The sequence below is a fragment of the Notolepis coatsorum genome (genome assembly GCF_963971535.1).
Source record: "Notolepis coatsorum genome assembly, chromosome: 2".
NCBI lineage: Eukaryota > Metazoa > Chordata > Actinopteri > Aulopiformes > Paralepididae > Notolepis > Notolepis coatsorum.
Genome location: NC_140166.1, coordinates 137212615 through 137238876, shown reverse-complemented (window position 1 = coordinate 137238876; position 26262 = coordinate 137212615). Strand labels below are relative to the sequence as shown.

The 26262-nt window shown below is 44.2% G+C and overlaps 1 protein-coding gene across 1 annotated transcript; it reads right to left on the bottom strand.

The window, feature by feature from the left end:
• Window positions 1-15576: 15576 nt before the first annotated feature.
• LOC311248853 (uncharacterized protein) lies at window positions 15577-18270 on the bottom strand. Its single transcript, XM_084338083.1, has 2 exons — window positions 18171-18270; window positions 15577-17563 (listed from the first exon to the last, which is right to left on the bottom strand). The coding sequence occupies exon 2, from the start codon at window positions 17501-17503 to the stop codon at window positions 16106-16108; it is 1398 nt and encodes a 465-aa protein (XP_084194209.1). The 5' UTR covers window positions 17504-17563; window positions 18171-18270; the 3' UTR covers window positions 15577-16105.
• Window positions 18271-26262: the final 7992 nt, after the last annotated feature.

The window sequence follows — 26262 nt, the reverse complement described above, 5'->3', positions numbered from 1 at the left end:
ACAATTGTATGTATTGAGCTGTACTGTACTGTACCCATTCTGCAATCTGTTAATAACGTTTTCAATCAATCAATCAATCCTAGAGGCAAATCTTTCCTGTCACAAAATGGCAACCAATGTAATCAAAAAAGTCAACCAACGAACAAGATTCTTGTACCGGATCTCCTCTCTGGTAAACAAGAATACCCTGAAGACTCTTAACAGGAGCACTCATTCAAGGGTACTACGAATATGCTTGCACCTCATGGTAGCAAAGCACCTCAAAAGCCATAAAAACAAGACTACAAACATCACAAAACAAACTGGTCAGACTACTGCTTGACCTTACTCCTAAAACCCACCACACCCCTGCCCATTTTGACAACCTAGGATGGCTTAGAGTAGACAACAGAGTACAGCAACTTGCAATGGGCCTGGTCTACAAGATACACTACACCACTAAGATACCCATGTACATGTCGAAATACTTCCCAAAAGTCAGTGAATTCCACGACCACAACACCAGAGGGAGTTCCACAAATCATGTTCAACCCAGATTCGGCTCAAACAAGGGACTAAACACGTTTAGCAATTATGCCACAATAATGTGGAACGCTCTACCCACAGCCGTAAAATAATGTGAATCCCTACTCTCCTTCAAAACCGCTCTCAAAGAGCACCTATGGATGGCTGCAATTAGAAACTGGCCCCGGTAAATGTTCAAATTCCCCCACCCAACCCCCTCCAATGTACAGTTTCTTCCCCCTCAAATGTATATATGTATATATTTTCTTTTAGGATCTCTGTCTCTTAAACAGTACTGTATATTTGTATATCTTGTATGTCATAAATGTCTGGATGTAACAGTACTGTATATCTGTATGTCGTGTATGTCATAAATGTCATGATGAATTGAAAATGGGGGACCCTGATGTAAACAAGACAAAAGTATTTTTCTGGTCTGCATCCCCTTAACAATTGTGTGCATTGAGCCGTACTGTATTGTACCCATTCTGCAATCTGTTTATAAAGTTTTCAATCAATCAATCAATCAATCAATCAATCAATACTACAATACTGAACGACGTAGGTTGGGTCGGGAAATACCTGACCTGTCATCTATCTATCTGAAAGATATCTGTGGCTAAAACCCAGAGTGCGCTCAGAACTTGTAGGTGTGGAGGCACAGGAATAGATCTTGACATATCTAAATATGCGTTATATGCGTACGGCCTGGGCGGCCAGAGCATCTAACTGTTCTAACAGCAATATATAATCCATTTCAGAAGCAGAACGCACACAATAAGTTATAATGATAATAATAATTATTGCAAGTTCTGGCTTTTTTTAGGTCGTATTTGGGGCTATTTGGGGGCAATTGACCAATGGTTTGCTTTCAACCCATGAACTCCTTCCTCTCTCGGCTTTTTATATAATTTTAAAATTGTCTCTACTAGAACTGTATTGCATTGTTTGCAAAGTGTCTTTGAGCATTAGGAAAAGTGCTATATAAATCTGATGTATTATTATTATTATTATTATTATTTAAAAAAAAAAATCTCATCTGGGTAAGAGTTTCTTATCTGGGTAAGAGTGCTCTCGACCACTCTTAGAATCTGGTCTTGCCTAAGAGAAAAGCAAAAATAAGAAAACATTGCTGAATCCCAGGTAAGAACAAAATAAGGGGGAGCTCCAGTAGCTCACCACGTACCGCGAGTGCTATTTCAGCGCCGTGGACAACCGTGCTCGTCATGGATCTGGGGCTGAGCGAGTTCGAATCCCGGACTGCAGCCGTGCCTTTCCCAGAGTGTCTTCCCCCCCATCTGAACCCTTTCAGCCTGCTTCTGTCGGTCGAACTTGACCAAGTATAAATGCGATAAACGTATAAAAGAGCCAGGGAAATGGCCAAAGTTAAAAAAAAAAAAAAAAAAAATAACAAAATAAGAAAAAATGCTAGTTAAGAACAAAATAAGAGGAAATCTGTTCTTATATCGCTTCGTGAATGAGGCCCAATGCCTCCAAAAGGCTTGGCCTCCCCACCCCCCACCCCCAACCTCTCAGACCTCAACAGCTAAAACTGCTGCTGTGACCCATTGTCACCTCCATATTTATATTGTAAACACTGTGAATCGGAACGTGCAATAACGTCAATGTTACTCACTGTGCCTTATATATCTTGTATATTTATATACAAGCACTCGCTTGTATTTAAATTGTTTATTTTTTAGCTAAGTATTGTGTGGTTTTCTGTGAATGGCAGACTAGCAAAGTAAGATTTTCATTGTATGGCAAACTGTCTGTTTAACTGTGCACATGACAATAAACAATCTTGAAAAGTCATCATATGCAAAGCACAACCTTTACCACATGACCCCAGGAACCCCCCCAACCCATTCTACACACTACTTCCATCTGGTTTCAGCAGTGGAACGGAGAAATCTCGGGTCTGGCGCTCAACCGCTGGCGAGTTAACCCGGGATATCTCGGGTCTGGCGCCGAATGTGTTAATGACCGATTAGTCCACTAATTTACTAAAAAGGACACTCACCGTGAATCTTTAAAGGGTAAAGGCTTTGCGGTGGATTTTACGGCGGTCGGGCCAATGTCCGCTGTTCCCACGGCCTTCACCTCAGCCACCATCTGGAGGTACATGGAACACATCTCTCCAAATGAGACTTGGAAACCACCCACTGTCAGTTTTGTTTGCCTGGCGGCGGGATGGCCTAGAGCAGCAGTTCTCAAACTACGGGTTGCGACCCAAAGTGGGGTCGTGGGTAGGTGACAGGTGGGGTCGTGCATTGAAAAGTAAAACATTTAAAAATCTATATTTCTTTGTTTTTTGGCAACATATTTTGGTTAAATATGCCTCGTTTTATAAATGTGTATTGATAACATAGTGCTGTAATTAAATGTTCTAATAAATATGCATGATCAAGTTCAACAACGTGTGGTTTTATTTTGATATTCCTTAATTCCACATTGAAATTACGCAATACATTAAAGAACAGAAATTATACAACTTTGATTTTAATCTGAATCCCCCCCCCCCCACAAACTAGATTATTGTACTGGATCTCCTCTCTGGTAAACAAGAATACCCTGAAGACTCTGGCAGGAGCACTCATTCAAGGGTACTACGACTATGCTTGCACCTCGTGGTACCAAAGCACCTCAAAGGCGCTAAAAACAAGATTACAAACATCACAAAACAAACTGGTCAGACTTCTACTTGACCTTACCCCTAGAACCCACCTCACCCCTGCCCACTTTGACAACCTAGGATGGCTTAGAGTAGACGACAGAGTACAGCAACTTGCAATGGGCCTGGTCTACAAGATACACTATACGACTAAGGTACCCATGTACATGTCAAAATACTTCCCAAAGGTCAGTGAATACCACGACCACAACACCAGAGGAAGCTCAACAAATCATGTTAAACCCAGATTCGGCTCAAACAAGGGACGCCCTACCCACAGCTGTAAAGGAATGTGAATCCCTACCTTAAAGAGCACCTACGGGAGGCTGCAATTCATGCTACACTTGAAAAAGGCCACAGGCCGAAACGTTGTGTTAAATTATATTAAACTTGGGAACACTGCAGACGGTGTGCTGACTTTTTTTCCACAACTTTGCAATTCGAAACTGGCCACCGTAAATGTCCAAACACCCCCACCCCACCCCCTCCTAAATAATAGACAGTCTCCTCCCCACCGCACATATATTCTCTCCCCACCGTATGTATATTTCTCTCCCACCCACCCACCCCCTCCTAATGTACAGTCTCCTCCCCACCGTATGTATATATTCTCTCCCCACCATATGTATATTTCTCTCCCACCCACCCACCCCCTCCTAATGTACAGTCCCCTCCCCATCATATGTATATACTCTGTCATGATCTATGGGTAACAGTACTGTATATTTGCATATCGTATATGTCACAAATGTAACAGTACTAAATACCTGTATGTCATGTATGTCCCTATGCCATAAATGTCATGTATGTTGTGTATGTCATAAATGTCGCTATAAATTGAAAATGGGGGACCCTGATGTAAACAAGACAAACGTCTTTCTCTGGTCTGCATCCCCTTAACAATTGTGTGTATTGAGCCGTACTGTATTGTACCCATTCTGCAATCTGTTAAATAAAGTTTTCATTCATTCATTCCTCGTATCCATCGGTTTCCAGGAATTGCCATGCAATCAGAGCCCCTGATTGGTTGCCATAGTTGTTGACCTAAAATGCAGCTGGCAAAACATAATGGTTTGATTGATTGAACATTTTATTAACAGAATGGGTACAGTACAGTACAGTACAGCTCAATACACACAATTGTTAAGGGGATGCAGACCAGAGAAAGACTTTCGTCTTGTTTACATCAGGGCGGGGGTGGGGGAAACTGTACAACTGTAAAGCAAAACTGTACATTGGAATATCGACTAACCCATACTTGGTTCTAAGAAGAGGGTCTCGTGTATTCTTGGGTTAGGTCATTTACTGTACATTGGAGGGGGTTGGGTTAGGACATTTAGAGGGGCTTTTGGTATCTCCCGAAGCAACGAGTGGTAATGTTAATATTAGTAGCATAAACACAACGAGTGGTAAAGAATACTACAGTATGATTAGATCAGAATACTACAGTATGATCAGATCAGAATACTACAGTATGATCAGATCAGAATACTACAGTATAATCAGATCAGAATACTCTGACATACACTGTACAACTATACAAGCAAAACTGTACATTTGGAATATTGACAAAACCATACTTGGTCATTTACTGTATATTGGGGGGGGTTGGGTTAGGACATTTATAGGGGCCAGTTTCGAATTGCAGTCTCCCGTAGGTGTTCTTTGAGAGTGGTTTTGAAAGTGGGTAGTGATTCACATTCCTTTACAGCTTTGGGTAGGGCGTTTCACATTGATGTGGCATAATTGCGAAACGTGTTTATGTAACGGGGAAGCCCGTGGGTATGTCCACAGTCACGGAAACAGGGGTGTTGATGAGTGACTGTGGCATTGCGGGCTGGTAAGTTAAACTCACTTCCTCATAACAGGGTTAACAGACGCATAGGTATGGTAGTTAGGAGTGAATTCACTTCTTAGTGCAGCGGCCTGTGTCGTTGCCCGCGGCGCGGGAGCCCCCTGTTCGACTCCCCCTCGGGACATTAACATTTAACATCAACACAACGCAGACCAATATGATCCGTCACAGTGGTGCCCAGTGACCCAGATGTCCTGAGGGAGGTGAGTGTAACGGGGAAGCCCGTGGGTATGTCCACAGTCACGGAAACAGGGGTGTTGACGAGTGACTGTGGCATTGCGGGCTGGTAAGTTAAACTCACTTCCTCATAACAGGGTTAACAGACGCATAGGTACGGTAGTTAGGAGTGAATTCACTTCTTAGTGCAGCGGCCTGTGTCGTTGCCCGCGGCGCGGGAGCCCCCTGTTCGACTCCCCCTCGGGACATTAACATTTAACATCAACACAACGCAGACCAATATGATCCGTCACATTTAGTCCCTTGTTTCAGCCGAATCTGGGTTTAACATGATTTGTGGAGCTCCCTCTGGTGTTGTGATTGTGGTATTCACTGACCTTTGGGAAGTATTTTGACATGTACATGGGTACCTTGGTCGTGTAGTGTATTTTGTAGACCAGGCCCATTGCAAGTTGTCTACTCTAAGCCATCCTAGTTTGTCAAACTGGGCAGGGGTGAGGTGGGTTTGATAAGTAGGTTTATAGAAGGATTATGTGCATGTATATTCAAACAGGTATATATATATGCAGTAAATACATAAATATAGATTGTCTTTGTGTAACGGAGGTACCGCGAGTATATCCGATGGACTTCAAGTGTTGTGAAGTGACTGTGGATGTTAGCGGTACTGCAAGTTAAACTCACTCCCCCTTAACCCTTTCACTGCCACACGACAGAAGGTTAACCCTTTACTATCACACAACCGACGGTCGGCTGTTGTGTGGCAGTGAAAGGGTTAACCTTCTGTGTATTGTCGCAGTGAAAGGGTTAACCGTTTGGTAGTGCGGCAGTGAAAGGGTTAAAAGGCAGGAGTTCACCTCTTGGTATAGTGGTCTGCGATGTCGCCCGCGGCGCGGGAGACCGGGGTTCAGCTCCCACTCGGGGCAATCCCTTAACAGGGGTTGAATCTGAAACACAACACAGAGCAATACGAGACCGGTTACATTTGCTTCTGTCTCATCCTTCCTCTCCCAGTAACCATCCCTCACCTCCTCTCTCCGTCCCTCCCCTTCCAGTGCCCCCCCCCCCCCCCCACACACAGATGGTGTTGACATTTATTTCAAGATGCCTGGGGGGCGACGACGGTGGCGAGCGCGCCAACTTCCTGCCTGCCAAAATGGACCCAGAGGAGAGCCGAGAGCAGACTATCCAAGAGGGGTGTAAAGGTACACGTATCCGTACCGAACCGTTTCAGTGTGTACCGTACCGTACGGCTGTGTACGGAACGAATACAACGGTATGTTAACCACTAACGACCGCCCACCGGGGGCTGTTTTTTTTCACAATCTAATATAATTATTATTATAATTTTTTTTTTTTATTAATTTCAATATAGAATATTCGTTGACAGCCCTACAAGTACAATTAGTTACTGCACACTACATCACCCCTGAGTGGAACATGTACCGAAAACCTGTACCGAACCTTGACTTCAAAACCGAGGTATGTACCGTACCGTGGTCTTTGTGTACCGTTACACGCCTACTATCCCATAATATGGGGCGTGACCCACCCTGTGTTACCGTCTCCTTCTCATTCCGGCAGAGGGACACTAGACCACAGTGACCTGCAGCACAGATAAAGAAGAATCCTATGTGGGGGGGGCAACAGTGGCTCGGGAGGTAGAGCAGTCGTCTGGCAATCCGGAGGTTCCCGGGTTCGATTCCCGCTCCTTCCGCCCAGCCACGTGTCGAAGTGTCCTTGAGCAAAACACTTCAAAAGAACACGCCAAAATTTTTGGGAAATTAGCTTATCGTCTTCTCCAGAGAGAGAGAGACAAGAAGATGGTTAACTTACCAGTTTCCTCTCTGTGTGCGTTCAGTAGAAAGCTATCTGGCTGCACGTTAGCCTAGCTTAGCACAATGAATGGAAGCGAACAGAGCCGGATAGCCTAGGCATTGTCCAACTAACACCTCTCCCGAAGGCTAACCGGCCATGTCCGCTTCCATTCATTGTGCTAAGCTAGGCTAACATGCAGCCAGATAGCTTTCTACTGAACGCACAGAGAGGAGACTGGTATCTATCTTCTTGTCTCTCGCTGGAGAAGACGATAAGCTAATAATTTTGTTGGGGAAAAAACCTAACTTCTCCCGGTGAGCAGGTCGGCACCTTGCGCGGTCGCCTCCGCCCATCGGTGTGTGAATGTGTGAGTGAAGGGGTCAAATGTGAGGAACAAATTGAAGTGCTTTGGATAAAAGCTGCTATATAAATGCACCATTTACCGTTTACCATTAGACCACAGGGCCTGTGTTGGCCTGCGTTCAGCACGACTGCAGAGGAGCACAGAGAAAGAAAGACCCACTGCAAAAGTGTCAAACTGCCCACATGCATGTAGTACTTTTTGAGTGTTTCATATAACATTTACATCTCTTATGTTTATTTGGGATCCCCATTAGTTGTTGCCTTAGAGACAACTATTCTTCCTGGGGTCTTTGTGTGTGAGACCAGTTGGATGGACACTACAGACTCGTGACTGTCGCTCTCCTGCTCCTCGGCCGGTGACAGTTCTGAGCAGGATGGATGCTTGTGTCGTGCAGGTCCACACAGTGGCCTGTTGGCCTGTGTTGAAATATGACACGTATATCATGTAAATTAATAGCAGAGACATACTCCCATCATTACACTATACAAAGTCTGTATCCTCCTAAAAGGACGTCTCCCAGCCAGAGGGCCACTCACAGATTCTTATCAGTGACCTGCTGACCCTTGGTGCAGGCCGTCCCTCTCACACACAAGCATACACACACACATACACACAGGACAGATACACACACACTTACACATAGGACAAGCACACACACACACACACTTCCACACCCCCACACTCTCAAAGCACACACACACACAAACCTACACACACGCACACATCTCCCCCACACACACACACACACACATACATACACCCTCGCTCTCAACGCGCACACAGTTACTCCTTTGGTGCTGAAATCCCACCAGACCACCGGATCAAATAATTCAACAAAATGCCACAAGCCAACTAATATACGACCAGGTCAAACACTGGTCACATACTCTAGTCTCCATTAGTTACAGATCGTTATCATAGAGACACACACGCACAAAATGCGCACGTAAGTGTGCGTACCACGCACTCATGCACGGCTGACATACAGGCTGACCAATACACAAGACACACGACGTGCACTGAGGAGAGACACCACACACACACACTGGACTAGGGGACTAATAAAGATCACCCTCACAGGGAAGGGGGGACTTCTTCTGCTTTGACTTCTACTGGACACTGACTGGACGGACTGACTGGACTCCACGGACGAGACTGCTGGACTGACCCACAAAGACTTGACTGTTTTTTATTTCTTTTATATACTCGACCGGCCGGTTGTAACAATCTAGATTTCAATTGTACCTTGCTATATTCACCTTGTATAAATACTTTGCTTATTCACTTTTATATTACATTGCTTGTTAACTTTTTATAATAAATACCTTCAAAAGTGTTTCATCTCTTATATTTTTAAATATTTTATTACAACTTTCACGATTGAGTCTAAAACGTGACACCTGCATTCAGTGCGACTGCAGAGGAGCACAGGTAAAGAAAGATACAATGCTAAAGTGTCAGACTGGGGCGACAGTCGTCTGGTAATCCGGACAGCGTGTCGATGTGTCCTTGAGCAAGACACTTAACCCCTAATTGCTCCCGATGAGCAGGTTGGCACCTTGCATGGTCGCCTCCGCCGTCGGTGTGTGAATGTGTGAGTGAACGGGTAAAATGTGAGGAACAAATTGTAAAGCGCTTTGGATAAAAGCTGCTATATGAATGCACCGTTTACCATTAGCCATTAAACTTTGCACAATGCATGTAGTACTTATTGGTACTAAGGGTGTTTCATGAATTGACATTATAACATTTACATCTCTTATGTTTATGTTTATTTAGGATCCCCATTAGTCGTTTCCTTAGAAACAACTATTGTTCCTGGGGTCCAGACGAAAGACACAATAAAACCCTCACGTCTTTGAGCATTTGATAAAGTGCTATATAAATCCGATGTATTATTATTATTACATTTACAACAGTTACAATTATCAAAAACGATTGAAAATAAATTCAAAAATAATAATAAGAATATAAGAAGTTATCTCACCAGAATAACAAACTCGTGACTCTCGCTCTCTTGCTCCTCTGCTGGTAACGGTCCTGAGCCGGATGGATGTTTGTGTTGTGCAGGTGATTGAAGAGAGGAGGAACCAGAGCTCTGCTGGACGTGGTCCCCGCCCTGTCGGAGGTCCCTGTGGTCCCTGTGGTCCCCGCCCTGTCGGAGGTCCCTGTGGTCCCTGTGGTCCCCGCCCCGTCGGAGGTCCCTGTGGTCCCCGCCCCGTCGGAGGGCCCTGTGGTCCCCGCCCTGTCGGAGGTCCCTGTGGTCCCTGTGGTCCCCGCCCCGTCGGAGGTCCCTGTGGTCCCTGTGGTCCCCGCCCTGTCGGAGGTCCCTGTGGTCCCTGTGGTCCCCGCCCCGTCGGAGGTCCCTGTGGTCCCCGCCCTGTCGGAGGTCCCTGTGGTCCCTGTGGTCCCCGCCCCGTCGGAGGTCCCTGTGGTCCCTGTGGTCCCCGCCCCGTCGGAGGTCCCTGTGGTCCCTGTGGTCCCCGCCCTGTCGGAGGTCCCTGTGGTCCCTGTGGTCCCCGCCCTGTCGGAGGTCCCTGTGGTCCCCGCCCTGTCGGAGGTCCCTGTGGTCCCCCCCCGTCAGAGGTCCCTGTGGTCACCGCCCTGTCGGAGGTCCCTGTGGTCCCCGCCCTGTCGGAGGTCCCTGTGGTCCCCGCCCTGTCGGAGGTCCCTGTGGTCCCCGCCCTGTCGGAGGTCCCTGTGGTCCCCGCCCTGTCGGAGGTCCCTGTGGTCCCCGCCCTGTCGGAGGTCCCTGTGGTCCCCGCCCTGTCGGAGGTCCCTGTGGTCCCTGTGGTCCCTGTGGTCCCTGTGGTCCCCGCCCTGTCGGAGGTCCCTGTGGTCCCCGCCCCGTCGGAGGTCCCTGTGGTCCCCGCCCCGTCGGCCTAAGCTTAACCGGCGAAATAACTTGCCGTCACACGATATCGCCCTGCTCTAAGACAAACTCTAACCTTAACCAACTTCGAAAGAGCGCCTAAGCTTAACCGTTCAAAGTACTTGCCGTCACATGATTGGGCGCACATGTCACATGACCAGAAACGTCAGTGGCCAATCAGAGCGCAAAACGGGAACGCGGAAACACGAACCGTTTGGTAAAAGCGATCAGGCGTACAGCCCCCCCCAACCCCACCCCACCTACCCAACCTCCTCCAATGTACAGTTTCTACGTCAAATGTATATACACTCTTTTCTGGACACTTTTTGTATCACAAACAGTACTGTATTTGCAAATCTGGTATGTCATAAATGTATAGATGTAGCAGTACTGTCTATCTGTATGTCGTGTGTGTCATATATGTTATGATGAATTGAAAATGGGGGACCCTGATGTAAACAAGACGAAAGTCTTTCTCTGGTCTGTATCCCCTTAACAATTGTATGTATTGAGCTGTACTGTACTGTACCCATTCTGCAATCTGTTAATAACGTTTTCAATCAATCAATCAATCAATCAATCAATCAATCAATCAATCAATCAATCAGCCTACTCAATCAATCAATCAATCGTCATGACTCATGGCCAATCACTTCCTTTGATCCCCCACCAGGGGGCAGTCCCAGCCACACTCCCTATGATGTATTTAAAATGTATGGTAATGTGACCATAAAATAACTTGACAAACAAATAAGGGGGGGGGGGGGGGGGGGGGTTGTGAATCCCAATCCCACTGTAAATGACCAACAACGACCGATCATCATTTCTAGAATGTGAACCTGGGATCATCTTGGGAGACATCTGCTCTGTCTATCTGTATGTCGTGTGTGTCATATGATGAATTGAAAATGGGGGACCCTGATGTAAACAAGACGAAAGTCTTTCTCTGGTCTGCATCCCCTTAACAATTGTATGTATTGAGCTGTACTGTACTGTACCCATTCTGCAATCTGTTAATAAACTTTTCAATCAATCAATCAGTCATAGACTGGAACTCCATTTCAGTGACCTGACAGGTTTGGTAAGATTTGCTAACATTCATTAACAGAGAATGAAGTCACCCTAGTTCATTGTTAACGTTGCTCTGTAAATATTTTTTATGTACAGATACCGAGATGTCACACCATGTTACCTGTTACCTGTTTATTGCACAATGTTGTTTTTATTGGATTCTATTATATGTTGTACCACTGTATTGCACATCGTTGCGGGCAAGACCACCCGCATTTCATTGTATACTTGTATGCCGTGACAAATAAAACTCTTGACTTGACTTGAACGTTGATTGATTGATTGAAAACTTTATTAACAGATTGCAGAATGGGTACAGTACAGTACAGCTCAATACATACAATTGTTAAGGGGATGCAGATTGCAGACCAGAGAAAGACTTTCGTCTTGTTTACATCAGGGTCCCCCATTTTCAATTCATCATAACATATATGACATACAGATAGACAGTACTGCTACATCTATACATTTATGACATAAATACAGTACTGTTTGTGATACAAAAAGAGTCCAGAAAAGAGAGTATATACATTTGACGTAGAAACTGTACATTGGAGGAGGTTGGGTAGGTGGGGGGGACTGTACATTGGAGGTGGTTGGGTGGGTGGGGGGGGGGGGGTTGGGTAGGAGGGGTGGGTATTTTGACATGTACAAGGTTAAACTGGTTAACCTTAATGTTAAAGCATAGAACCCTAACCATCACTAGTTTGTCAACAAATTTAAAGTGAATCGCATCTTGTGAGAGCAGGGGCGAATGTTAGGATTCACCATTGGGGGGGGGGGTAAGGTGCCTGGTGGTCCTCCCCTGGAGATTTTGAGCATCAAACACTTCATTTCCTGCATTCTGAGAGACATGTCTGCAAGGTTGAGATGGTACGGTCTTGTAAGGGTGTCTGAAACTGTTGGTTAATATATAGTTACAGGTATAGTGACCATATTTATTGTAACATAATATAACTGATTATAGCCTATATAGGGCATACAGACCCTCATCTGCACCTTTCATCATTACATTATTGCTTACTTGCTCATATTTGATGAAATATGACATAAATAATAGCAGAGACATCTTCTCTCATTCCTTGACACACAAGCACACACGACACCCTCTCTTCTTCTCCCCCACACAGACACACACACATTGAGTTAGCATGGCAAGGCCACAGGCCACTCACAGATCGTTATCGGTGCACATCTCCTCTCCCCACTGCCCACAGAGCAAGGCGAATAAATTAAACTAATTTGACACGAAATGCCACAAGTCGCTGAATTATATGACTAGCGAAATACCACACTCTCCATCAATCACAGATCGTTATCAATAAGACAGACACACACACATATGTGCACGTAAATGTGCGTACCACGGACTCACTCATGCACGGCGGACATACAGGCTGACCAATACACAAAGACACACGACATGCACTCAGGACAAAAGACACATACACACTGGACTATGGGGTCGCTAATAAAACACTCGGACAGGGAAGGACGGGCACTTCTGCTGCTTTTACTTCTTCTGGACACTGCTTGACGGACTGACAGGATACTGACTTGACTGCATTTTCTTTTTCTACACAACCGGCCGGTTGTACCAACTTGATTTCAATTGTATCTTGCTTATTCACTTTTTATAATAAATACCCTCAAAAGTGTTTCATCTCTTTTATCTTTAAATATCTTATTACAACTTTCACGTATCCAAGTTTAAAATACGTGACAATATTCAGAGTTAATTATATTGTTTACACTGCTTATTTTTATCTGTACTATATTTATGTCTTTCTACTATTACCCTGCCCATACCTGTACCTCCCCTCCCCCCATGCTGCTATGACTCCTGCATTTCCCCCAAGGTGATCAATAAAGGAATATCTTATCTCTCCTGGGTGCCAGGCTTCATCTTGTCAAACACTGAAGAGAGGCTTATGGCTGTATTTCTGGAACTCTACATGGTGGGAGAACCAGGGAAGACAACATAATAATATATATTATTATTATATTATATTTAGGATAGTGTTGTGACACAGCTGTTTCCTCTTGTCGTCTCACAGCCTTGAGGATGTCAATCTGATCTTCAACCAAAACGTGTCGAAATCTACATCAGGTAGAACGTCCATCTGTCAACACGCTGGTAAAAGTCTGTAGTGGATTGTTGCTACTACAACATTGTGCCAAGAAAAACGACAGAATGCCTGTAAGAATGTGAATTTAACTTTATGTCTGCAGACATTCCACCTGCCTTTTTGCCTTGTTTTTTTTTTTTCAATTATTGGATTGTATTTTTGTTCCGTCTCTCAGATTGATAGAATGCTGCTGCAGCATGAGACATACATGTGCTCACACACACACATTGCACTGCACTATTTTACTGTCTATTCTATTTTACTAACGATTTTATTGCACTGCACTATTGCATTATTTTACTGTCTATTCCATTTTACTCTTTTATTAATGTCTATGTGATTATCAAACTGTAAACAAAGGGGCCTAATATTAGATCCCAATATGAAAAACGATGTGATTTAATGTTCTATGCCCTAACTTGACTGTCTATTTTATGCTTGTTTTATAATTATTTTATGTCTGAACTTTATGCATTGCTCTTGATCTGCCAATTTTATGCCAATTTTTTTTTTAACTGCTGTGAAGCTCTTTGAGCTGCAATTCTTGTATGAAAGGTGCTATACAAATAAAGTTGATTAAATCTTCATACAGGCAGGGTGTGAAATATGTAGGATCTTGGGGAAGGTATAAGAAAAATTACACTCAATACACACATTCATTACATGAATGGTTAGATGTGCATATGTATGTCTACTATAACCGATAGGCATTACAGACCCTCATCTGCACCTTTAATCACTTGCTCATATGCGTATTCAGAGTTAATTCTATTGTTTACATTGCCTATTTTTACTTTTCTACTGTACTATAATTGTATTGTGTGTATTTATGTCTTCAACTATTACCCTGCCCATACCTGTACCCACCCTCCTGCTATGATGCCTGAATTTCCACAAGGGGATCAATAAAGGAATATCTTATACATAATATTCTATTAAAGTATTCCTATAATTTGTATATGTGGTCTCACATCTGTGTATATGGAAACAATTGTTATGTGTGCCTTTGTAAGCACATATGGACCGAGCGTCTCCAAATTATGAGACCCAATGTGTTACAACAAGCACTGTGATCGCAGCCACTGAAATGCAGTTTGGTGAGGAGTTCAAACTTATATAGAATAGAAACCTTTTGCTATGTCCGCCTGATAAGTGGAATCCTACTCCTGGAAATAGAAGCAGGTAAGTGATGAAGGTAATGTTTTTGATCTGTCCTGACTCCTGGGAGATAATGCAAATAAATTGCACTTAAGTGTTATTGTACGGTAGTACTAGGCTACTTTATATGATAACCCGTGTGCACCTTTGTAAGAATGCTGAACACATATCTGCATTTTTTTTGTTTGTTAGATTACAATGAGAAGTTGGATTGAGTGGCAAAGTGCAAGATACTACAGAATAGACCCACACCATCAGAAGATGTTTTGGTTGTTGGGACATCATTTCGCCTACCTATTTCCCAGTATAACCATATGATGGTCAATTTGAGGATATATCAAGGCAAGTAAAACATTTAAAATTACGCAGGGAAGGTTTAACCTTGGGGTTAAGGAAAAGGTTAATAAGCAGCTTTTAAGGCGACGGGTTTTGCTTGTTTCCAAAACATGACTAGGCGCATCAGGCGCACAACAATGACGTAGGGTGTGAGGCCGCGCCCCCCGGATGAAAGGCAGAATTCGTAAACATAATCGTTTCATCATTAGAACACGATTTGAGCTATATTATTAATACCACTGCGATTGGCTAATATAACAAAGTTTCTAAGCACATTATACTCATAAACCATCTTATTCCGGGGTCATAGTCCTACATTAGAAAAACTGCAGATCTATTTTACAGATCCATTTCTTTTCGAGTTGGTTATTAATTAGAAAAAGGTCGTTAATCTGAATTTCCAACTGGGAACTTCCGACTTAAAAAAAAAAAGGAACCCAGGGTTGGTGTCGGGAAAGTAGCTCACGTTCATACATATTTATTGACTTTACATTACAAGCTCATGGAAACATATTGGAATTCTTAATCCGGGCGGTGTTCACAAGCTCCTACTTGTGAATGGAATTTGCCATAAATGCCATTTGAAAATCTGCCCCATTATCCCAAACACACAGCAGAGAGAATATACGTGTTTTATTCTTCTTAAAATGGGTCCTTAATTTCTAACAAACGGGTAGAAACACACAAGACATTGTGGCCAGCAGTCCCCACAACACCACAAACTCTGAACCTACTATAAAAAAAAACATATTTACATAAAAAGTTTAAAACAGAATATACAATATGTAATTATGCAAACTCAAGAGGGTGTAAACCATGCGGTTACAAATTTTTTAGCAAAAAGGCAGGTTTGCCAAATTCCTTTTATTGGGGTATTAATGCTCATTCTTTGCTGCACCTACAGAAGACGACAATCCCACCCTCCTAACATTGTAAAGCATCAGATCCATCTACTAAAATATATCAGAGGATGCTCAGCAGCACTGTGCACACTTTGCATTGCAAGTTGGACTGAGTGAGGACCAAAACACGTGGAACCAGGAGGAGGCGGCCATCTGTAGCACGCGCCCGGTCCACTCTCCGAAAGTTAACAGAACGTAGATAGTCAACATGGGGGGAATGCTTTTTTTGGGATGGGGGGGACAATTCATATCTTTATAACGGGGAGAGAGGAAGTTAGTTGGTAGAACATTTGAGTAGTTTTGGCCGGGGGGCTATCGACTATGTAACAGTCATCTTCCGAAGCCATTTCGCCTTTAGTTACGGGAGACGCCCCTCCCACACTGGCCGATCCGTCCGTCTTGTGGTACATCGACGCCGCCACGCCCAGGTTTCTGTTGCCAGTTATCTGAATCGAAGGATACGGGCTTCTCACGGGCGCCACTTTCTTGTACCTGTTCACTTGTTTGCCAAACATCGCCTGTTTCTCCACAAACTCCTGCGCCCTGACGCACTTGTGCCTCTGGAGCAGCATGAGGCTCCCGAAGACGATGCCGCAGACCCGGCACGTGTGCGTCTTCGACCCGGAGGCCGCGATGTTGATCTGCAGCTTCCTGGGGATGGTGGCGGTGGGCAGCTTCCCGGCCCAGCCGGCCGGACTCCGGCCCTTAAAGGCCACGTTTGGCAGCGTGTTGGTCAGTGGCATCGCCGTGATTAGTCTGGTCTTAAGGGAGGAGCTGGGCGAGTTGCACTGATGGTAACGAGGCACTGATTTCTTGCTGGACAGGAGGAGGCCGCACCCCAGGCAGCCCACGATATTATCCTTAGTGTGGGTGTTGTGGTGCAAGGTGAGCTCACTCCTCTTGACAAAATTCTGCTCACATTTACCACACTTGTAGGGTCTCTCCTTGTCGAACTGACGCAACGTGTTGACCAAGACCACCGGCTGATATACTGTCCACAGGTCCACCGTCGGCGCGCCAGAACCGGCAAAGAAGTTAGAGTTGATCTGTGCTGGGGGCGTGGCGTTCGGTACTAGAGGTCTCTGTGAGACAGGTGGAGACGACATTTTTGAAGCGTGAGCAGCAGACTGCGAGGGGATTTGCCACCCTCGAGATGACAAAAAAGGAACCGCCGATCTGGGTCCCGCCTTGGTCAGAGAAGGCCTCGGCGCGGGGACTTTCCACGTAGCCGTTGACAAAAAGGGATTATCTGATTTGGACCCCTTCATCAAATGCGGTAACGACAGTGCGCTCAGTATCGGCAACGTCGAGCGGCCCTGCTCAATGGCCTCGAGTCTCCTCAGTTGCTCTTCCTGCTGCTGGTGCTTCTCCAACCTGCGCTTCAATATAGTCTGGTGATCGAGCACTTTGTGGCCCGGTTCATGCTTCTTGCTGTGGTCCAGCATGTCCATGTAGAAGCCAAACTCGGTTCCACACGAGCAGATGTAACTGGCGGCGGGACAAGTGTGTTCCTCCAACAGCATCCGGTCTGGAAACATCTGCTCACAGCTGAAGCAAAATGGGGGATGATCTTCTGAGAAGCCTTGTGCCATGCTCACGGTCTTGGCCATTAGATACTGGACTTTGGGTTTCCCCCTTTTCATTACGAGGCTTTGGTTTTCGTAAACACCTGTCAAGGCGTCCTAGTGGGGCATTCAAAGTATCTATCGGATGGAAAGGAGAGAAAAACACGTTAGCCACTCGTTATACGTTTGCCATGTGAAATAATCACACATTCCTGGTGATCTAGAGCTGCAGTTTGTCCACTATAGGCAAATGATATGCAGTTCAGGGCTGGGCTAGTATAAAAAAGGGATGCTAACGTCACGTTAGCTGTAAAATAAAGCTAACCAATAGCATGCATAACGTTACTAACCACACAGTCGAACAATAAGAAGCATCCGAACCGAGGCCATGGATATTATTAACACGATCCTAACAAGTCAACGTATAGATGTACGGTAGCGTAACGTGTTAGACAAACAGAAGATTCTGATTTGGAAACAAGTTGGCTAACGTTAGCGTTGTTAGCTAGCCATTTGCACAACATGCGGTCAGTCTAAAGAAGCGCGCGAATGTAACGCTACTAGCCTAGCTAGCATTAGCCAAAGTAACATTAGCCGCCGGTGGAGAACATCTCCGCTACCTGTACAAAAATAAAAAGCAATGCCCAAGAAGGAACGGAGTTCTATATGTTACTTATTTCACTAAAACTAGACAAGGCAGCAACTGGTAAAAGCACTTATTACAACGCCAATAATAATAACCTACCGGTGTGTAGCTGGAGTCGGCCGAGGGGAGACGTTTCTTTGTAGTTTATCTCTCAGCTAGCTAGCTAGGTCAGTGCACTTCTTCTGCGCACGGCGCGGCGTTCACACTGCAAGCTGTTATAAGCCTGCTCCCAGTGTATAGTGACACCTACCGTGCGGAAGAGATATGGCTGGCTCGTATTCTCGAAGTCAACTTCCTGAATGAATGAATGAAAACTTTATTTAACAGATTGCAGAATGGGTACAATACAGTACGGCGTTAAGGGGATGCAGACCTGAGAAAGACGTTTGTCTTGTTTCCATCAGGGTCCCCCATTTTCAATTCATATAGACATTTATGACATACACAACATACATGACATTTATGGCATAGGGACATATAGGTATTTAGTACTGATACATTTGTGACATAAACGGTATTCAAATATACAGTACTGTTACCCTTAGATCCTGACAGAGTATATACATATGATGGGGAGGGGACTGTACATTAGGAGGGGGTGGGTGGGTGGGAGAGAGATATACATACGGGATACGGCGGGGAGGGAATATATACATGTGGTGGGGAGGAGACTGTCTATTAGGAGGTGGTGGGGGTTTTGGGCATTTACGGTGGGCAGTTTCGAATTGCAGCCTCCCGTAGGTGCTCTTTAAGAGCGGTTTTGAATGTGGGTAGGGATTCACATTCCTTTACAGCTTTGGGTAGGGCGTTCCACATTGATGTGGCACAATTGCTAAACGTATTTAGTCCCTTGTTTGAGCCGAATCTGGGTTTAACATGATTTGTTGAGCTTCCTCTGGTGTAGTGGTTGTGGTATTCACTGACCTTTGGGAAGTATTTTGACATGTACATGGGTACCTTAGTCGTATAGTGTATCTTGTAGACCAGGCCCATTGCAAGTTGCTGTACTCTGTCGTCTACTCTAAGCCATCCTAGGTTGTCAAAGTGGGCAGGGGTGAGGTGGGTTCTGGGGGTAAGGTCAAGTAGTAGTCTGACCAGTTTGTTTTGTGATGTTTGTAATTTTGTTTTAAGCGCCTTTGAGGTGCTTTGGTACCATGAGGTGCACGCATAGTCGTAGTACCCTTGAAGACCCTGTGGTCTTTTTAACTTTCTGTCGTGCATCACATAGATATCTATCTATGGTGCATCATGTCTATGGCTTGGGGGGGGGGCATGCACTTTTAGAATCACCGGAAAGGCTTTCGAAATAGTGAAATGCCATGTTGGCCTCGATATTTTCAAACCAAATGATATGAAAAGGTTATGTAATGAACGAGAATGTGATAAAAAAATATGTACTAAAAACGGAGCTCAACGCATACATTTGTCCACATACATTGTTCCACAAGGAAGCATACTAGGACCGCTACTATTCCTAATTTATGCAAATGACATGTCGTCAGCTTGTGACTGCAACTTGTTCCTGTTTGCGGACGACTCAGCCCTGCTGGTCTCTGACAAGAACAAGTTACAGGTTGAAAAAGCCCTCAGCTCGGAACTAGGCAAAATCTGCATATGGCTCGCCGACAACAAACTATCATTACACATGGGCAAAACAGAGTCCATTCTCTTCGGTTCAAATAACAAACTCAGCAAGACCGACGGCTTCTCGGTTACAGTGGGTGACAATATTATCACAAGGAAAGATGAAATTACCTACCTGGGTTCCATCCTAGAGGCTAATCTTTCCTGTGACAAAATGGCATCCAATGTAATAAAAAAAGTCAACCAACGAACGCGATTCTTGTACCGGATCTCCTCTCTGGTAAACAAGAATACCCTGAAGACTCTAGCAGGAGCACTCATTCAAGGGTACTACGACTATGCTTGCACCTCATGGTACCAAAGCACCTCAAAGGCACTAAAAAACAAATTACAAACATCTCAAAACAAGCTAGTCAGACTACTACTTGACCTGACTCCTAGAACCCACCTCACCCCTGCCCACTTTGACAACCTAGGATGGCTTAGAGTAGACGACAGAGTACAGCAACTTGCAATGGGCCTGGTCTACAAGATACACTACGCGACCAAGGTACCCATGTACATGTCAAAATACTTCCCAAAGGTCAGTGAATACCACGATCACAACACCAGAGTGAGCTCCACAAATCATGTAAAACCCAGATTCGGCTCAAACAAGGGACTAAACACGTTTAGCAATTATGCCACATCAATGTGGAACGCCCTGCCTAAAGCTGTAAAGGAATGTGAATCACTACCCACTTTCAAAAACACTCTAAAAAAACACCTACGTGAGACTGCAATTCGAAACTGGTCCCTACAAATGTCCTAACCTAGTTGTACAGTAAATGACCAAGTAAGGCTTTGTCAATATTCCAATGTACAGTGTAAACTGTGTGTGTGTCCCCTACCCAACCCCCCCCCCCCCCCCCCACCTCCAATGTACAGCCCTCACCCAACCCACCCAACCCCACCCCACCCAACCAACCTCCTCCAATGTACAGTTTCTACGCCAAATGTATATACACTCCTTTTCTGGACACTTTTGTATCACAAACAGTACTGTATTTGCAAATCTGATATGTCATAAATGTATAGATGTAGCAGTACTGTCTATCTGTATGTTTGATTGATTGATTGATTGATTGATTGATTGAAACGTTTATTAACAGATTGCAGAATGGGTACAGTACAGTACAGCTCAATACATACAATTGTTAAGAGGATGCAGACCTGAGAAAGACTTTCGTCTTGTTTCCATCAGGGTCCCCCATTTTCAATTCATCATATGACACACATGACATACAGATAGACAGTACTGCTACATCATATATGTTATGATGCATTGAAAATGGGGGACCCTGATGTAAACAAGACGAAAGTCTTTCTCTGGTCTGCATCCCCTTAACAATTGTATGTATTGAGCTGTACTGTACTGTACCCATTCTGCAATCTGTTAATAAACTTTTCAATCAATCAGTAGAAATCCGTTTGTTTCCCCCCAATACCAAGATGGCGGCGGTCTCGTGACGTCAGAGTGTCTTCGAGATATTGACAACTGCACTTCCTCGTTACGTGGAGCTCGTGAGGGGGGAGGGGGGAAGAGCGCGCGGGGGGATAAAATGAATGCATGTTAATTCGAGCCTTGACGTGGTTGTAGCTTTCAAACGTTCATTCATTTGATCCCCCGCGCTCTCTCCCATGAGCTCAAAATACCGGAAGTGTTGCTACATAGGCTGCTACTGTAATTTTCCACAATGCTCATGCTGTAAATCAAGACTCGCCCAGGTGAAAGGTGATGGCACCCAGTCATATAGGTTGGGTAAAACGAGAGAAAATATCCAACGTTTTAACAAAATCTCTAGAACTCACTGCCCTGGCTGTATGCAACGTTATGTCTTGCAGAAACACAGCAGTGCCGTCATGGTCATATATCCATAAGAAATATCCATTTAAAATACTGGCTAACTAACAGTCTCCCTCAATTAATATTCAATGTGTTTGTGAATGAATGAATGAATGAAAACTTTATTAACAGATTGCAGAATGGGTACAGTGCAGTACAGCTCAATACATACAATTGTTAAGGGGATGCAGACCAGAGAAAGACTTTCGTCTTGTTTACACCAGGGTCCCCCATTTCCATTTCATCGTAACATATATGACATACATGACATACAGATAGACAGTACTGCTACATCTATACATTTATGACATACCAGATTTGCAATTACAGTACTGTATTTGTGATACAAAAAGAGTCCAGAAAGAAAAGAGTATATACATTAGGCGTAGAAACTGTACATTGGATTGGGTAGGTGGGGGTGGGACTGTACATTGGAGGTGGTTGGGGGGGGGGGGGGGGGGGTAGGAGTGGGGGGGGGGGGGGGTGTTGGGTAGGAGTGGGGGGGGGGGGGGGGGGGTTGGGTAGGAGGGGTGGGTGGGGGACACTGTATAACTGTACAAACAAACTGTAAATTGGATTATGGGACTGTACATTGGACTGTACATTGGAGGTGGTTGGGTGGGTGGGGGGGGGGTGGGTAGGAGGGGTGGGTGGGGGACACTGTACAACTGTACAAACAACACTGTACATTGGATTATTGACAAGACCATACTTGGTAATTTACTGTACATTGGCGGGGGTTGTGTTCGGACATTTACAGGGGCCAGTTTCGAGTTGCAGTCTCCCTTAGGTGTTTTTTGAGAGTGTTTTTGAAAGTGGGTAGTGATTCACATTCCTTTACAGCTTTGGGTAGGGCGTTCCACATTGATGTGGCATAATTGCGAAACGTGTTTAGTCCCTTGTTTGAGCCGAATCTGGGTTTAACATGATTTGTGGAGCTCCCTCTGGTGTTGTGATCGTGGTATTCACTGACCTTTGGGAAGTATTTAGTCATGTACATGGGTACCTTGGTCGTGTAGTGTATCTTGTAGACCAGGCCCATTGCAAGTTGCTGTACTCTGTCGTCTACTCTAAGCCATCCTAGGTTGTCAAAGTGGGCAGGGGTGAGGTGGGTTCTAGGAGTAAGGTCAAGCAGTAGTCTGACCAGTTTGTTTTGAGATGTTTGTAATTTTGTTTTTAGCGCCTTTGAGGTGCTTTGGTACCATGAGGTGCAAGCATAGTCGTAGTACCCTTGAATGAGTGCTCCTGCTAGAGTCTTCAGGGTATTCTTGTTTACCAGTGAGGAGATCCGGTACAAGAAACGAGTTCGTTGGTTGACTTTTTTTATTACATTGGATGCCATTTTGTCACAGGAAAGATTTGCCTCTAGGATGGAACCCAGGTAGGTAATATCTTCTTTCCTTGTGACAATATTGTCACCCACTGTAACTGAGAAGCCGTCGGTCTTGCTGAGTTTGTTATTTGAACCGAAGAGAATGGACTCTGTTTTGCCCATGTGTAATGATAGTTTGTTATCAGCGAGCCATATGCAGATTTTGCTTAGTTCTGAGCTGAGGGTTTTTTCAACCTGTAATTTGTTCTTGTCAGAGACCAGCAGGGCTGAGTCGTCCGCAAACAGGAACAAGTTGCAGTCACAAGCTGACGACATGTCATTTGCATAAATTAGGAACAGTAGCGGACCTAGTATGCTTCCTTGTGGAACACCACAGTTTACTGTGAGGGGGGGGGATAGGGTACCGTTTACCTCCACCATCTGCTCTCTCCCCTCCAGGTAGGATTGCATCCAGCTCACTGATAGACTATCAAAACCAATTGCTTTTAGCTTGTCAATCAGAATGGTGTGATTGACAGTGTCGAAGGCCTTTTGTAGGTCCAGCATGACCATGCCGCAGTATTTGCCCGCGTCCACCTCTTGTTTGATGTGGTCGTTTAAATAGAGAAGGCATGTGTCAGTGGAGTGGGATGTTCTGAAGCCAGATTGGAATTCGTAGATTAGATTTTTTTCCGCAAGGTATTTTTCGACCTGTTCGTATACAATTTTTTCCATGACTTTCGAGATGGAGGTAAGGATAGAAACAGGGCGGTAGTTGCCTGGGTCTAATTTACTGCCTTTTTTGTGCAGAGGGGTCACTCTCGCAATTTTGAAGTCCTTGGGGACGTGTCCCTGTTTTATAGAGAGGTTTATTATGTGTGTGATGACTGGGGTGATGGCGGCTGCTGAGTCTCTGAGGAATTTGGAGGGGATGTTGTCATGGCCAGTGGCCTTGTTAGGTTGGAGGGCGCTCAGTTTTTTGAGTACCTCATCTGTTGTTACCATTTCCAGTTTGAAGTCGTCTTTGTGGACCCCTAGGTTTTTGTAGTAAGCTACTATGTGTTCTACCCCATAATGCCCTGAGTGGGAGGGTAGTTTGTTTACCAGTGTTGTGGCTATGTTTGTGAAGAAACTATTTAAGTAATTGGCTACATCCAGCTTTTCTGTGATGAGCGTGTTGTCCGTCTTTATGTTTATGTTTGAGAATCTGGTTTTAAGTTTTTTACTGCAGCCTAGTTGGTTATTGAGTAATTTCCAAAGTTCACGCGGTTTGTTTTTGTTTTCCTCGGTTTTGTCATTGATGAATTTTTTCTTTGCTGTTTTGATCATGGAGTTTACATCATTTCTTAGTCTGTTTCTTTGCAGTTTGAGTTCAGTCACGTGGGCTTGGAGTTCACTGCTCGTGCTTATGTTAAGCTTTGACTGACTTTTACGAAACTCAGAGCATTTTTTGTCTCTGGTTTTCATAGCGGTCAGTATTTCAGCGTGCATCCACGGCTCAGCGCGATTTTTTACCCTGGTGGTTCTTAGGGGGGCCATGTTGTTTAGTATCGTTGAAAATTTGGTTTTGAAGCCAAGCCATGTTTCTTCAACCAGTGTACCATTGAGCTCATCTGACCAGTCCAGACCCTCCAGTTCAAGGTTAAAGGCCTCGCTAGATGAATATAGGTCAGGCATATTTCACAGGATACCCTTTTCATGAAGAAGTGAATGACAACTGTCAGTATTATGTACAAAACTGTGTATACATCTGATTAGCACCATTACTCATTTATATATTTTATACCCAGTTAAATCACCTGTACATTGTATATTACTATTGCACTTTACTGTTACATTTGCAGTCGTTGGATGCCAAACCTATTTTCGCTGTACTCTATGACAATACATTTGAATCTCATCTAATTATGAGCGTATTTCCCATCTCTTACAGGGCCATTTATTTTTATGGCTCTGAACTATATTGGATGTTCACTTTTAACTGCACACTACCTTTTGGATACATATGGGTCCTTCATCAAAGCAGTCTCCAATTATCCATATTATGCACCTGCATACTAGGATCCTTAGTTGCGGCTTCCGAATTATCCATGCAATATTCTGTATGCAAAACAGATTTGTATGAATACTATAAGGAGCTACATTTTAAGTATGGAGTGGATGGATCGTTGCAATCCCACATTTCTCATAAATTTGATAACCCAGGGTGAGTATTCACGAAAAACATTCAGAGTACTCATCTAGAGTCTGCAGTCAATTTCTACAAATTGTTGGCTCCTGAAGGTGGAAATTGTGCAATTCACCTCGAATGTAATACAAGACCAGACAAAGCATCAGAAGGGCTGCACAAACTGTTCATATTTTACTTTAACTAGTACAGGTCTTCCCTTAATTAATGTTGTGGTTGGCTATTGGCATAGCATAGGCCTACTTTTCCTATATTATGTTTGCATCATCTAGTGATGCAAGCAAGCTCATTCTAATCATAACTTGTAACAAAATTGCAATAATCTTTTTGTTTGCCTAATAAAAACAACCCCATTACACACAAAAATGACAGAGAATGCACTGGTGGCTAGTTTTATTGACACAGACAAGCTACTGACACAAGCTACATAATTTTCCTCTATGATAAAGTCCCGACTTGAGTATTATTTATGACAAAGTAGTCAGGAATATTTAAAAGTGGATGAAGCTATATGTAATATGAAGGTAGAAATTCACATGTAAAAACAAGAGAAATAATAAACAAAAAATTATCTATGATGGCTGGTTAAGATGCTCAGTCACATTCCACCAAAACAAAAGTACAAGGTCAAAAGTATCCCCGCTCAGTTAAGAAATATACAACCAACTGGCAAACACAGGAAAAGTCTAAATAATGGAAATGTTTTATTGTACGACAAAGTTATTCCATAATGCATTCGTATGGGATTCTTTTTAGATTCAAATTATAATACACACTCTTACGCAGAGTTGCCTGCACATCACGTGACAGTCATCCAACTCTACACAGGCAAGCGATTATAATATATATACACACAGGGAGCAGACATTCTTGAGAAGAACTTTTGAAATAAAGACTAGTTTGCATAGGTGTTCATTTGGGCTTTATTGCCGTACAGGCAAACATCCATTTCAACATGTCATGTTACTCAGAAATAATCTTTAGATTCTATTGAGGGGTCTTGTCCAGTGTTTTCAAATTTAGTTAACTTAGTTTTTCTTGTTAACAAAGCTGAGACCAGGGCCTGTAACAACAATAAACAATAATGTATTTTTCTTTTAGGAGTGCTGATCCAAGCGGCTCGTCACCAACACGTGAGACACCGGTATCGAATCCGGCTGTCAGAGTTGCCTCCGGCTTGGGCCGGCCGTCATACTGACTCAATTGGCAGAGTCAGCGGGAG